Genomic DNA, 14873 nt, shown 5'->3' on the forward strand with positions numbered 1-14873 from the left:
CAAGTTATTTAACTTCTCTGAGCTTCAGTTTACATTTTTGGAAAATGGCAATAAGAATACTTAGCTTGAAAGGTTGTTTTGAAAACCAAATACAATCATCTATATAAAGCATCTTACATAGAGACTTGACACAGAGTAGGCACTGAGTACATGGAAATTATTATAAAAATAGGGTAAATTATTATGCGGTGGTGTGCCTGGTTTTCTCACTTGTAGGGTGGAGTGAATAAGAGTAAAGAAGAGCTACCCAGAAGGGGAAAGGGCATTACATCTTTTCTGTTACCTGGTACTTGTAGGCACTGAGTCAGCATTTACTCCAATGAACAAATGTTTATTTAAAAGGATTTGTACAGACATAACGCTCTTACTTTCAAAGAGAAGAGGAACCTTTTATATATTATGAACACACAGACGCTGTGGCAACTTAAAACTACAGCTAAGAAAGGAAGGAAAAATATCCCCCCTCCCCAGCCAGGAGCTAACACTTTTTCAGTCAGCCAGCCCCAATCCCTGTCCCTTAAGTTTGAGAGTGACTTGACTAGAGATGTGGCTTTGGAGGAGGGAAGAGCTGTAGGGCTTGGGGAGCCTGGTGCCTTTTCTTTTGAGAGGGAAATCCACCTACACAATCCACAGAAAAAGGGGTGGCCAAAAGCTGACCTGAGCTGAGGCTGCCTTAGAGAAGAGAGACTGGAGTAGAAATCCCACCTACCTGCATGTGTAAAGTGATTGGCATTCACTTGAATCTCAACCCACTACTCTGACCTCTAAGATATACCATTTGAGTAAGTGCCAGAGTAATGGTTTTGAACAAAAGTCGACACAAATGTCAGCCTGGGGCCTCTCCAGCCTAAGGCAGCCCCGATAGCAGAACCCTCAGACCAATGACTTAGGCAACGAGTTAGGCAGGACTTGTGGAGGGGGTCTGGCTCCCTGATTTCACTGTGGGGAACATCTGCTACTGATTTTCAAAAGCTAGGGTTTATTATGGGAGAAAAGCCCACAGATTTTAGGATCCCCAGACACATAGCCTGGTACCTGAGAACTTTAATATATCTGGGAAACTGCCAGGTGGTGGGGTGGTGAGCTCAATAATAACAGCCAGGCCTCCCAAATGAATATGAAAAAGGAGAGCTTGTCCAAGCTACCTCCGGGCCTTGAGGATGAGATGAGGTTGCGGGTGGGGCAGATAAATGCACCAAGCCTATTGAAAAGTCCAGCAAGAAGACTGTTGTCCCTTCAGAGCCTAAGGCAAAGGTACAGGGAGGGGGCACACTGGAGCCTTCACCTGAAACAAGATATGGGTCTCCCCAGGCCCTCAGGCCTTAGGCCCCAGGCCTCAGGCACAAGAGACAGAGAATCACATCTGGGACTTCCGCCCTTCCCTTAGCTCCAAACAAGGGCAGGGGTTGAAATGTGGGTGAGAGAGAAGGGATCTTTAGACACAACTGTCATTAGCACCTGAACCACATCTCTTCCTAAACCAGAAACTCCAAGAGCAAAAAGAAATAAGAGCAAAGTGAGAGAGGGGTTGTGCTTCCATCACATTAAATAGGAGACTTTGTAGAGGTGGGGAAGGGTTGTTTCACATGGAGACATCAATCACTCTGGCCAAGGGGAGGGGTTATGAGCAGCAGAGCTCTAAGTGTTCTCCCTCTTTTCATTCATCCTGCTTCCGTTTTGGCTTTTTGGGGTTCCTGGACCGACTCTTGGCTTTGCACAGAGGGCATATAGGTGCATTCCGGTGAATTTGTTGGTGACATGACAAGCAGGCCTGGTGGGGGGCACAAGACAAAGCAAGTTAGTGGTCAGATTCTTCTAGGCCATGGCTCATCTTTCCCAGGGGCCCCCACAAGCAATTGCGATTTCCCAACAGGAAGGAGCAAGACCCAAGCAGTGAGTCCCAAGTAGCAAGATCTGTGCTGGATGTAAGGGATGCAAAGGATATAAGGGAGTGAGAGTCAAAGAGGGGTACTGAGGAAAAATATCCAAAATTTGGCAATAAGGCAAAATGTGAATTGCATATTCATTAAGCATTATACTGGAGCATGGTCTAACAGGCTCACTCAAGGATTATTTAATTCTCTAGGACAGGTATCAATAAACTTTTTCTGTAAAGGCCAAGATAGTAAATATTTTGGACTTTCTTTTCAGGTCATATGATTTTAGTTGCAACTACTCAGCTCTAACTGCCTTACATAAAAGAAGCTATAGACAATACATAAACAAGCAGGCATGTGTGGGGGCCAATAAAACTTTATTTACAAAAACAGGGAGCAGGTCACACTTGGCCTATGGGTTCTGGTTTGCTGACCCTTGCCCTAGGAGAATGTCTCTTTGTTTGACTATTTACTACTTATTTAAAAAATTGAAGTATAGTTGATTTAAAATGTTGTGTTAGCTTCTGGTATACAGCAAAATGATATAGATGATAGATAGATAGATAGATAGATATTCTTTTCTGTTATGGTTTATTACAGGATATTGAATATAGTTCCCTGTGCTATACAGTAGGACCCTGTTGTTTATCTATTTTATACATAGTAGTCTGTATCTGCTAATCCCAAAAGCCTAATTTACCCCTGTCCCACCCCCTTTCCCCTTTGGTAACCATAAGTTTGTTTTCTATGTCTGTGAGTCTGTTTCTGTTTTGTAAATAAGTTCATTTGTATCATATTTTATATTTCACATATAAATGATATCATATGGTATTTGTCTTTCTCGGTCTGACTTACTTCACTTAGTATGATAATCTCTAGGTCCATGCATGTTGCTGCAAATGGCATTATTTCATTCTTTTTAATGGCTGAGTAGTATTCCATTGTATATATGTACCACATCACCTTTATCCGTTCATCTGTCGATGGACATTTAGGTTGCTTCCATGTCTTGGCTATTGTAAATAGTACTGCTATGAACATTGGGGTGCATGTACCTTTTTGAATTAGAGTTTTCCCTTGGATATGTGCCTAGGAGTGGGATTGCAGGATCATATGGTAACTTCCATACTGTTCTCCGTAGTGGCTGCACCAATTTACATTCCTGCCAACAGTGTAGGAGGGTTCCCTTTTCTCCACACCCTCTCCAGCATTTGTTATTTGTAGAATTTTTAATGATGGCCATTCTGACCGGTGTGAGGTGATACCTCATTGTAGTTTTGATTTGCATTTCTCCAACAATTAGTGATGCTGAGCATCTGTTCATGTGCCTATTGGCCATCTGTATGTCTTCTTTGGAGAAATGTCTATTGAGGTCCTCTGCCCATTCTTTGATGGGATTGTTTGTTTTTGTGTTATTGAGTTGTATGAGCTGTGTTTATATTTTGGGAACTAAGTCCCTGTTGGTCGCATCATTTGCAAATATTTCCTCCCATTCCTTAGGCTGGCTTTTCATTTTTGTTTATGGTTTCCTTTGCTGTGCAAAAGCTTATAAATTTGAATAGGTCCCATTTGTTTACTTTTGCTTTTATTTCTATTGCCTTGGGAGACTGACCTAAGAAAACACTGGTACAATTTATGTCAGAGAATGTTTTGCCTGTGTTCTCTTCTAGGAGTTGTATGGTATCATGTCTTACATTTAAGTCTTTAAGCTGTTTTGAGCTTACTTTTGAGTATGGTGTGAGGGAGTGTTCTAACTTCATTGATTTACATGCAGCTGTCCAGCTTTCCCAATACCACTTGCTGAAGAGACTTTCTTGTCTCCACTGTATATTCTTGCCTCCTTTGTCGAAGATTAATTGAACGTAGGTGAGTGGGTTTATTTCTGGGCTCTCTATTCTGTTCCACTGGCTATAAATACTTTTCCATTAAATAGTATACTATTTGACTATTTACTATTGATCAGGGCCCAGATGCTGTGACTTAATGTTGATAAGGCACAAATGGCTTTTGCCCAGTAGAGATGCAAATTATTTTTGTTACAAAGAAAAGGTAATCCTAAAGATTACAGTTTTATTTTCCTGTAGGACATTAACCTGTAGGACATTATTTTCCTGTAGGACATTAACCAGTTCTGGATTTAACATTGCAAACTTATTTTGGCATTCCTTTCTTTTCTTGACTATATAATTATCCGTTCCTCTAATGCTTCTGGAACCAGCTTTGTGATGCTGCTGGCTCCCTTGTTAATGACACACATTCACTATATATTTGTCCGAGTCACGTTTCTAACTTTCTGAAAATTATACTTTAGCAGAGCCTGCCAATCTCCCTGCATTCTAACCTCTCTGGGAATATGAGGCAACAAGACCAGTGGCTCTACTATAGCACACATACACACCACCCCTTCCTCTGTGTCCCAAGCGAAGGCTGTTTTAGGAAGACCCCAAATAAGTAAGGCCAAAGCCCCAGACCCAACCTTCCATGGGGCGGCTTGAGGATACCTTGCTTCCTCCACAGTCCATACCCAGCTCACTCACCTTCATAGGTGGGGGCTGCTGCCTGAAGGTGGCTGTCTGCCGAGTGTCCTGCTTCCTAGCCACTTGGAGTTGTTGGGCGGCAGCGGCTGCGGCGGCCAAGGATTCAGGGATTGGGGGCTCCTGAGGCTCCGTCTGCCACTCTGCTTTCTGCTTCTCAAAGTAACTTTGGAGATGAGAGACATTAGCTGGATCATTCTGAAAGCAAGGAGAACCTTGCCCCTCTTAAGGACTCCATGCTACAGAACGAAGGGGGTTAGGCTGTGGCTCACTGTAGGAAGTTCCTGCACCCTCTCCAGCCCAAGGCTCTTTTCCCTGGGTACCAGGCCCACTGTGTGTTGGGAAGGGTACTCCTCCTGCTCCTTGGCTCTGACAGGCCCAGAAAAATTTAAAAAATCCCAAAGCTAGCCAAGTCCTCAAAGGGCATTTGTCTGCCCTCCATCCCATGTTCCTTTGCAGTATTCCTATTAAGTGTTCTCAGGCCTCTGCTGGCATACCTCTAGGAATAAGAAGCTCACCACTTCCACAGGCAGCCTGCTCTACCTTAAGGAAGTATGTTCCCTTGTATTCCTTCTACTGAAATGAGCTCTGTGTCTCTGTAAAGTAAGCCTAGTTCTTAACTCTGGGTCTTAAGATAAAGTTCCAGGCTAGCCCCTGGAGGCCATGAAAGCTCACCCTTCTGTGTGTTCAAGGTTTCTGGACACCCCTTCTAGACCTTGACTTGGAAAGTGACCTCTTAAGAGTCACAGACACATACACACACAAAGAGTCATAGACATAGTCTTGTATTGTCAAAATTGCACAAGGAACTTTAAAAGCCATCTAGTAATTCTAGTCTAATCATCTAACAGCCCAACACAGAGACTTACCCAAGGTCATGCAATGAGTCGGCCACTGACAGGCCTGGGGCTAGGACTGGGTACCCTGACTTTCAGACCAGGCTTTATGTGTGTATATATATGTGTGTGTATATATACGTGTGTGTGTGTGTGTGTGTGTGTGTGTGTGTGTGTGTGTGTGTGTGTGTGTCTGTGGTGTATGTTGCAGGGACAGGAGGCAGGCAGCTTACTCCAAGGAGAGCTTCTCCTCCTCTTCACATAGGTCAGGGAGCCTCTGCAGGCCCAGAGTCATGCGCAGGGCATCCACATGTTCCTTCAGCGGCTTATACTCATCATGTAGCCGCCGGGTAGACTCTAGCAGCTTGTTTAGGTCATTCTCAGACTGTTTGATGGTGTTTTCCATCTGGAACACAGAGTGAGGCAAGCACAGAGAAAAGACTCCAAGATTCTCAGCGAGGCTGTACAGCTGAGTGGATAATAGCACAGGCTCCAGAGCCAAACCAATCTGTGATCAAGTCCTCAACCCACTATGTATTCTATGTGACTCTTGTCAAGCCTCAGTTTTTTCATCTGTATAATGGTGGTAACATTCATACCTACCTCATATAATCTTGGTGAAGATTCAACGATTGAATTCATATAAGCGCTCAGTACAGGGGCTAACACAGAGTAAAGGCTCAATTAGTGGTAGTTATTATTCAAATATAGCATCTTAGAGCTGGAATGGCCCTTAGAGTTCATGTAGTGCACCCCACCACCATTTTACAGATCAGAGAATTGAGACTCAGAGAGAAGTAACTTCCTCAGAGAAATGCTTCCTAGGAGCAAAGACTACATAAAGACTCAGGGCTTCTGCCTCCCAGACCAGTGGCTTTTCTCCTAGATCAGTGGTTCCCAAAATGCAGTTACCAGATCAGCAGCATCAGCGTCAACTGGGAACTCATTAGGAATGTAAATTCTCAGGCACCACCCCAGATATAAGCAATCAGAAATTCTGCGGTGAAGTCCAACAATCTGTGTTTTAACAGGCCCTCTAGGTGACTCATGAGGCATGTTCAAGTTGGAGATCCACTGGCCCAGATTTTCAGCCCCTCTGTGACTAATACCTTGTTTATTTCTCTATCCTTAGTTAGCTGGCAGCAGAACTGCCAACTCCTCATGAGACCCTGATATCCTGTGATCTTGTGACACAGACAATCCCAGGTAACTACTGTCCAAATTGCATTCATATTTCCTTTAAGACCCTAGGCCTGGCAATATCAGGAAGTAGATATTGCCACAGAAATGAGTCTCCCAAGAATAGAAACTTAGCTCCTTCAAACGTGATTTTAAAAAAAAATTCTCATTATCATAGGCTCTAAGGGTTGGAAAGGGCCTTACAGGTCAGCACCTCCAACCTCCCTCCTGGTGAAGGAATCACCAATACTGCAGCCCAGACAGGTGATCATTCAGACTCTGCTTTAATAACTCTATAAAGTGGGGGGCTTATCACCATAGCAGGCAGTTCATTCCCCACATTCCAAGGGTCTCCAAAAGAGAGACTGTAATGAGGGAGCCCCAGTTGGGTAGGCTGGCAGAGATGGTTTGTTTGGCTTAGTTGGAAGCTTTGGAGCCCTAAATTTAAGTTAGATCCCCAAGGCACCTGCCTGCTCTGCTTTTCCCCAAGGCTAGCTCTCAACTTCTAGACTCCCAGAATGAGAGCACATCAGTGCTGAGTGAGACCTCAGAGGTGACTGAATTCCTCTCATGGTACAGAAAAGGAAAATGAGGCCCCGAGAGAAGAAGGAACTTGTCCAGTGATATACAGTCGATCAGTGACAGAGCCAGGGCTGGATCTCAGAACTCCTGGATTCTTCCATTTCACCATAGCCTGATGCCTACTCCCCCAAATCGGCCACAGCCATATCTCAAGGAGAGTCCACAGCACTCACCACTGCCTATTCCTCCTCAAAGGGCCCAGAAATAGGCTTCAGGCAGCCAGCCACATACCACATTGATATCAGCGTGGATCAGTCGGAGTTCCTCCACATGGGCCATTTTCTCCTGTAGCAGGAGGTCCATCTCCTGCTTGTATTCCTTCAGGTGCCTCTCCTCTGATTCAAGGGCCTCAAACTCAGCCTTCAAACGGGTCTTGATCTTTTCCATCTGCAGGGTCTTGTTCCTGCCATTCCCCCAAAGGAGGAAACAGACCAGCAGGAGAAGGCAGGAAAAGGGAAATGGAGTACAGAGTTAGGGAAATGGAGTACAGAGTTAGAGAAATGGAGTACAGAGTTAGGCTCTGAGCCAGGGCTATCTTGTTAAGCCATCTTTCTAAGCTTCCCTCTCTTCAGGCAGAGGCAGCCTGAAGCCGTCCCCACAAAGGCAGGAGATTCTTTCTTCTAAGCTAAAAGCTCAGTGGGTCTTGAATGGGGATGATTTTGTTCCTTGATGGAGCATTTGAAAACATGGGGCAGGTTTTAGCTGTTAGATTTATTCAAGGGAGAGCACTACTGGCATTTAGTGGATATGGGCCAGAAATGCTAAACAGCCTCTCAAGGCACAGGAAAGTCCCACATCACAAATAACTCCCACCCAAGATGCCAACCATGACCTCTTGAGAAACTCTAGAGCAGCACTATCCAATAAATTTTCTACAATGATGGAAATTTTCTGTATCTATGCTTTCTAATACAGTAGCCACTAGGCACATGAAGCTACTGAGCATTCAAAATATGGCTAGTGCAACCGAGGAACTGAATTTTGAATTTTATTTAATTTTACTCAGTTGATTAAAATTAAGTTTAAACAGCCACATGGGGATAATGGCTCTCATATTGGACCACACAGCTCTATAGGGTCCCCTCATCAGTTCCAGAAGAGGCAGGAGACGGGAAGAACTGCAGCTCATTTCTTTTCCTAGAAAGCATAAAACCTATTTCTGGTTGTTAAATCCCAATTGCATACCCTCTGGCTCAGTAATCCCACACCTAGCAATTTATTCTAAGGAAATAAGTCAAGGAAGCAAAAAGTTAATACACAGGGATATGCTTTCTGGTCTATGGGCAAAATTGGAATATTTGGCAGCCACTAAAAGGCATCATTATGAAGACTTGTGACATGGAAAATGTTGAAGATACTCCATGAAAAGGTATATACACTAGGATTGCAATTTCAAAATACACGTGCATGTGACTAAACAAAAGGAATTGGCAAGAGTACAGTTTCAAGGATCTTTGAGACCACTGAAGCCTGCCTAAGTGAAAGAGCCACAAAACTTTGGAAGGAAGCCCCTCTAGGGCACACTGATGCCCTCCCACTCACTCTCTACTCTCTGGTTCTCAGGTTCTGTCTAGCCATCATCCATTACTCAGATTAGGCATCTCCTTTATTCTGCCTCAGTAGCTGGCTTTCTCCTCTGCCCCAGCCCATCCCATGGTTACTCTTGCTCCACACCCTGGCCTCCGGCCTCTGACCTCAGCCTGCTTCTGTGTTCATTCTCTCTCCTTTCTTCAGCATTGCCTGTGGCTCCTGCCTCAAGAGGTGGCCCTCAATGGCACAGAACCACAGAAAGAATTATGTAAGGTGGGTAGGATGACAGGCGAAATTTTTCTTTCAATATTCAAAATTTTCTTTTCAAGTTATTATATTGCTTTTACCTTAGAAAAGGTTAAAAGGATGGGTGTTATTATCCCATCTGTAAAGAAGGAAATTGGGAGTTCAGGATGGTAAGTTGCAGTAAATGGGATGTTGTGATTTGAACCCAGGGCTCTCTAACACCACCCACTACTCCACACTGCCTGACTGGGGTTACCCAGACTAAGGGGCGTAAACATATTGAGGGTTCTCGGTATACCTGTTCAACTGCCTTGCAGAGGGATGATAGTGATTTGTACTGGTCAGTTAATCCACTACTTAGAGCCCCCTCCCATCTAGACTTCTATTCTCTTCCTCTAGATTGCATACAGTGCAGTCTAAACTTCACCTAGCCCTACCCCAATTTACAGATGGGAAAACTGAGATTCAGAGTGATATAGTGTCTCACCCTGACTCATACAGCCAGTTTGTGGCACTGCTAGGCCTAGAACCCATTTCTGCAGGCAGAGCCATAATTTGAAAGGAACATGGGCTTTAGATTCAGACGTGGGTATGATTCCTGGTTCTGCCCCTGACTAGCTATTTGCCCTTGGACAATAAGAATAACAACTATATTTATAGTTTAATTATATTCATTGAGCACCGATTATGCACCAATTATAGAAGGCTTGAAGATACATTCATTCAACAAATACTTATGGAACATTTATCACGTGCCAGCCACTGTACTAGGTGCTAGAGATAGAGCAGAGAACAGGACAGCCTGTGGACAGGAATCTTCATCTAATGAGGAAAACAGACCCTGAACACATGTAAAACTAAGTGATAAGTAATATGGTTGAAATGCAGAATGCAATGGAAGGACACACCAAAGGGTTCTAACATAGTCTGAGGGGCACTGTAGTCAAGGGGGCTGTCACAGGAAGCTCCCCTGAGAAACTGAGAATGTGACATCTAAGCTAAGACCTGGAGAATGGGTCGGAGGTAGATGGTGGGTAGCAGGTAGACATACAGGAGAGCAGTCCAGGCAGAGAGAATACTATTTGCAATGGCCCTAGAACAGAAAAGAATGTGGCACATTAGAGGAACTGAAAAAAGGTCAGTGTGGCTGGAACACCTACTGCAAGTGGGTGTGTGTGTGTGTGTGTGTGTGCGCGCGTGCGTGTGTGTGTGTGTGTGTGTGTGTGTGTGTGTGTGGTGGGAGTTGTCTGAGATGAAACTAGGGAAGTTGCCAGAACACAACCTGGAGATTGAGATGAGGAGCGAGTACTTTTATCTTCAGGAGAAGGGGGAATCATTGTAGAACTTTAAGCAGCAGGAGTGACATAATCGGATTATCTCTTTTCACTTCTCTCAGCCCTGGTCTCTTCATCAGTAACACAGGAATGATAATAGCACTTACCTTACAGGTTCTTTGCTGAGGGCTAAATGAGCTAAGACATGTAAAGTCCCCAAGCAGAGTATGTGGCACGTGGTGAGCAGTCAACCAATGATAGTACCTATCCCTCCCCACACTGCCCAACTCTTCTGCTATGGTTATCTCCTTTACCACAGTGGTTTAAATTTTGTTATAAAGAGCCTACAATGGGTAGGATGTGTGTATAATGTGTGTGTGTGTGTGTGTGTGTGTGTGTGCATATGCATGTGTGCACATGTACTAGCATGAGTAGCAAGGTATATTACCACTTATTAAGACTATAATAATAATCATTAACATAAGTCACCTCGTAATGTCAGTATGAATAATGGCATTTTATAGGGCTGGCCCAAGACTTCCTAATTTGTGATCAATTCAGTTAAGATGCTAGCGACTACTACTAAATGAAATCAGGGGTGAGAGGTCTCTCTCACTGACACTTCATAGAAATCAACATAGTACATCTTTCCCTGCTTGGATGAGTGCCTTTTATCTAATCCTCCCTCCTCCATCCATGTCCAATTCTGCTTATAGACAACCCCATGTTGTCGGGCAGGGGACACTGCAATCCCAGATTAAGTCAAAATAAACCAAAGGTTTTCACCTGGTGGGGTCACAGTTAAAGTGCTGCCTGGAACTGGAAAATCAAAGGCACAAAGTCTTCCTCAAAAGCACCGTGGTATTTCCTCTTCTTCAGGAGTAAGGCTGTCACCAGCAAAATGGCAGCTTTATCCTTTGGGTATGAGGGCCAGGGAGGCCACAATCCAAGGTGTTTTGGAGCCTTTTCCTATTGTCCACTGTGGCAAGAAATGGCAAGGACTAGGGACCCTGACTAAGGGGCAGAAGGGCTAAGACTCCTCGTTATGAGAAAGAAGCAGGGTTATGAAGATGGAGTTCAGAAATAGCCTCTATTTACTGCTATTTCTGAAGTCAGTTTCTCAGGGGCTGGCGGGGAGCCCGGCCCATGCTTTAGTGGAGGGACAGCGGTGTCACTGCAGCCTTTGACGGTACCACTGTTACCTCTCAGCAGTGGTTTACCAAGGGCCGGGCAGTGAGAGCAGTCCACCTCAGGTGCGGAAAATAAAGAGGTGCATTGTGTGCAGAGAAATAAAAAAAAAAAAAGAACCAATTAAAGTTGGTCTGCTCTTTATTATCACCATGCACTGACAAGTCTAAACAATGTCCACTGAAGGACATCTGGACTGATTCCAGTTTTTGGCGATTATGAATAAAGCTGCTATGAATATGCAACTACGAGTTTTAGTGTGACCGTAAGTTTTCATTTCTCTAGGATAAATGACCAAGACTGCAATTGCTGGTTTGTGTGGTAATTGCATGCTTAGTGTTTTTTTTTTTTTTTTTTTTTTTTTTTTTTCGGTACGCGGGCCTCTCACTGCTGTGGCCTCTCCCGCCGCGGAGCACAGGCTCCGGACGCGCAGGCCCAGTGGCCATGACTCACGGGCCCAGCCGCCCCGTGGCATGCGGGATCCTCCCGGACCGGGGCACGAACCCGCGTCCGCTGCATCGGCAGGCAGACTCCCAACTACTGCGCCACCAGGGAAGCCCCATGCTTAGTTTTTTGAGAAACTGCCAAACTGTTTCCCAGAGCGGCTGTACCGTTTCACATGCCCGCCAACAATATATGAGTGATCTAGTTCCTCTATGCAGCCAGCCATTTTGCTTGAACTGTTTTAAAAGGTATATGGTGATACCTCAAAGTGATCTTAATTTGCATTTCCCTAGTGGCTAGTGATACTGAACATCTTCTCATGTACTTATTTGCCATCTGTATGTCCTTTTCCAAAAAATGTCTGTGCATGTCTTTGGCCCATTGGACTGTTTGTTTACTCAGGGCTGAGTATTGAGAACTCTTTATGTGTCCTAGATATGAGTGCTTTGTCAGATATGAGGTTTGCAAATATTTTCTCCCATTTATTAGCTTGCCTTTTCATCCTCTTAACCAGGTCCTTAGCAGAACACTTAAAACTGTTTTTTTGATGAAGTCCTATATATATATATATATATATATATATATATATATATATATATATATATATATATGACTTCATAATATATATATATATATATTATGGATAATGCTCTGGTGTCATGTCTAAGAGTCTTCACTAAGCTCTAGGGTCTGCAAATTTTCTCCTATGTTATTTTTTTGCTTATGGATATGCAATTGCTTCAGTACCGTTTGCTATAAAGACTGTCCTTCCTTTGTCGGATTACTTTTGCACCTCTGTCAAAAATCAGTTGGCCATACTGTGTGGGTCAATTTCTGGATTCTCAATTTTGTTCCAATTACCTATGTGTCTGTCCCTTTGTCAGTATCACACAATCTTTTTTTTTTTTTTTTTTTTGTGGTACGCGGGCCTCTCACTGTTGTGGCCTCTCCCGTTGCGGGACGCGCAGGCTCAGCGGCCATGGCTCACGGGCCTAGTCGCTCCGCGGCATGTGGGATCTTCCCGGACCGAGGCACGACCCCGTGTCTCCTGCATCGGCAGGCGGACTCTCAACCACTGCGCCACCAGGGAAGCCCAGTATCACACAATCTTAATCACTGTAGCTATATAATAAGCTTTGAAATCAGGAAGAGTGATTTCTCCCATTTATTTTTATATCTCAAAATACTTTTGGCCATTCTAGTTCTTTTGCCTTGCCATATAAATTTTAGAATAATTTTGTCTATATCTACCAAAAATCTTTCTGGCATTTTGATGGGAATTTTATTAAATTTGTACATCAGTTTGGGAGGATTGGCATCTTTACTATATTGACTCATCTTCCAAACCCTGGATACAGTGTTTCTCTCTATTTAGATCTCCTTTGATTTGTTTTATTAGCATTTTGTAGTTTTCAGCATAAAAGTCCTATGCATCTTTTGTTAAATCTTTGTTTCACTTAGGTATTTCATGTTTCTGAGTGCTTGTAAGTGGTTTCATGTTTTGTAATTATAGTTTCCACATGCATATTTGCTATTTGTTTTTAATGCTGATCTTACATTCTGCAATCTTGCTGACTCACGTATTAGATGTAGGAGTTTTTTGGTTTTTTGTTTTGTTTTTGACTTATCAGGATTCCCTACATAGACAAATCATGTTATCTGCAAACGAAAACAGTTTTATTTCTTCCTTTCCATCTTGTACGCCTTTTATTTACTTTCCTGCCTAATTGTCCTGCCTAAAACCTCTAGTGCTATATGGACTAACGGTGCTGAGAGTGGACATCCTTGCCTTGCTCGTGATCTACGTAGGACAGCATTCATTCTTTGACAAGTAAGTGTATTGTTAGCTAGCTGAAGGGTATTTGTAGATGTACTTTATCAAGTTGAGAAAGTCCCCCCACCCCCATTCCTAGTTTTTAAAAGAGATTTTATCATAAATATGTGCTGACTTTTGTCAAGTGCTTTATCTGTATCAATTGACATAGTCATGCGATTTCTCTTCTTTAGCCTTTTGATGTGATAAATAATATTGATTGATTTTTGAATAACAAACTAACCTTGCATCTCTGGAATAAACCCCTCTTGGTCATGGTGTCAATTCTTTTTTAATATATTGCCGAATTCTATTTGCTAATACTTTGATAACGATTTTTACATCTACAATCATGAAGGATATTAATTTATAATTTTCTTGTATTGTCTTTGCCTGAAATTGTTTCAGGGTATTAAGGGCTTCATAAAATAAATGGAGATGTGTTCTTTCCACTTCTGCTTTTTGGAGAGACTGTTAAGAAATAGGGTTAATTCTCTTTAACCATTTGTTAGAATTCTCCAGTGAAACCAAATGGGCATGGAGGTTCTGCTTTTGGGGGTTGTTACTTTACAAATTTAATTTTCTAAATAGTTTCAGGGTTATTCAAATTATCTATTTTATATCAGGTGAGTTGTGGTAGTGTTTTTTGAGAATCGGTCCATTTCATGTAACTTGTTTAATTTACACGAGTAGAGTTGTTCATAGTATTCCTTTGCTATTCTTTTGAAGTCTGTGGGGTTGGTAGTGACATTTTCTGTTTCATTCCTGATGTCTGTAATTTGTGTCTTCTCTCTTTTTTCTTGGTTAGGGTTGCTAGAGGTTTTTCAATTTTATGTATTTTTTCAAACATTAAGCTTTCTGTTTCATTGATTTCCCTACTTTTCTTTCTGTTTTTAATCATCAATATCTGCTCTTATCTGTATTATTTCCTGTTTTCTGCTTCCCTCGGTGTTATTTTGCTCTTCTTTTCTAGTTTCTTGAGGTAGGAGCTTAGATTATTAATTAGAGGCATTTCCTCTGTTCTAAAGTAAACATTGGTGCTAAAAATTTCCCTTTCACCACTGCTTCTGCATCATCCCATTTTGATATGTTCATTTTTCATTTTGATATGTTTCATTTTCACTCAGTTCAATGTATTTTTATTTCACTTGAGACTTCATCTTTGAAACATGCGTTATTTTAGATTTTTTTTATTATTATCTTTTTCCTGGTATTTTTTCTGACTTCTTGATTTCTAGTTTGACTTTATTAATGCCAGAGAACACACTGTATTTCCTGTCTTTTAAATTTGTTAAGAATTTTTTTTTGTATCCCAGAATATGGTCTATCTATATTGGTATATGTTCCATGGACACTTGAAAAGTATGTGT

The 14873-nt window shown here is 42.6% G+C and overlaps 1 protein-coding gene across 2 annotated transcripts in view; it reads right to left on the minus strand.

Annotated features, from left to right (window-relative positions):
- Positions 1-323: 323 nt before the first annotated feature.
- The window catches only part of ZC4H2 (zinc finger C4H2-type containing), a 35980-nt gene continuing 21430 nt past the window's right edge, over positions 324-14873 (minus strand). Inside the window, exons 2-5 of one of the 2 annotated variants that reach the window (XM_030850992.2) lie at positions 7240-7411; positions 5481-5653; positions 4415-4577; positions 324-1771 (exon numbers count right to left, since the gene is read on the minus strand). In XM_030850992.2, coding sequence (XP_030706852.1) covers positions 1658-1771; positions 4415-4577; positions 5481-5653; positions 7240-7411 — 622 coding nt within the window. In that variant the 3' untranslated portion in view covers positions 324-1657. The remainder of the gene's footprint in view (positions 1772-4414; positions 4578-5480; positions 5654-7239; positions 7412-14873) is intronic. The other variant, XM_030850993.2, reaches the window with a different exon arrangement.

The sequence above is a fragment of the Globicephala melas genome, chromosome X (genome assembly GCF_963455315.2).
Source record: "Globicephala melas chromosome X, mGloMel1.2, whole genome shotgun sequence".
NCBI classification, from domain to species: domain Eukaryota; kingdom Metazoa; phylum Chordata; class Mammalia; order Artiodactyla; family Delphinidae; genus Globicephala; species Globicephala melas.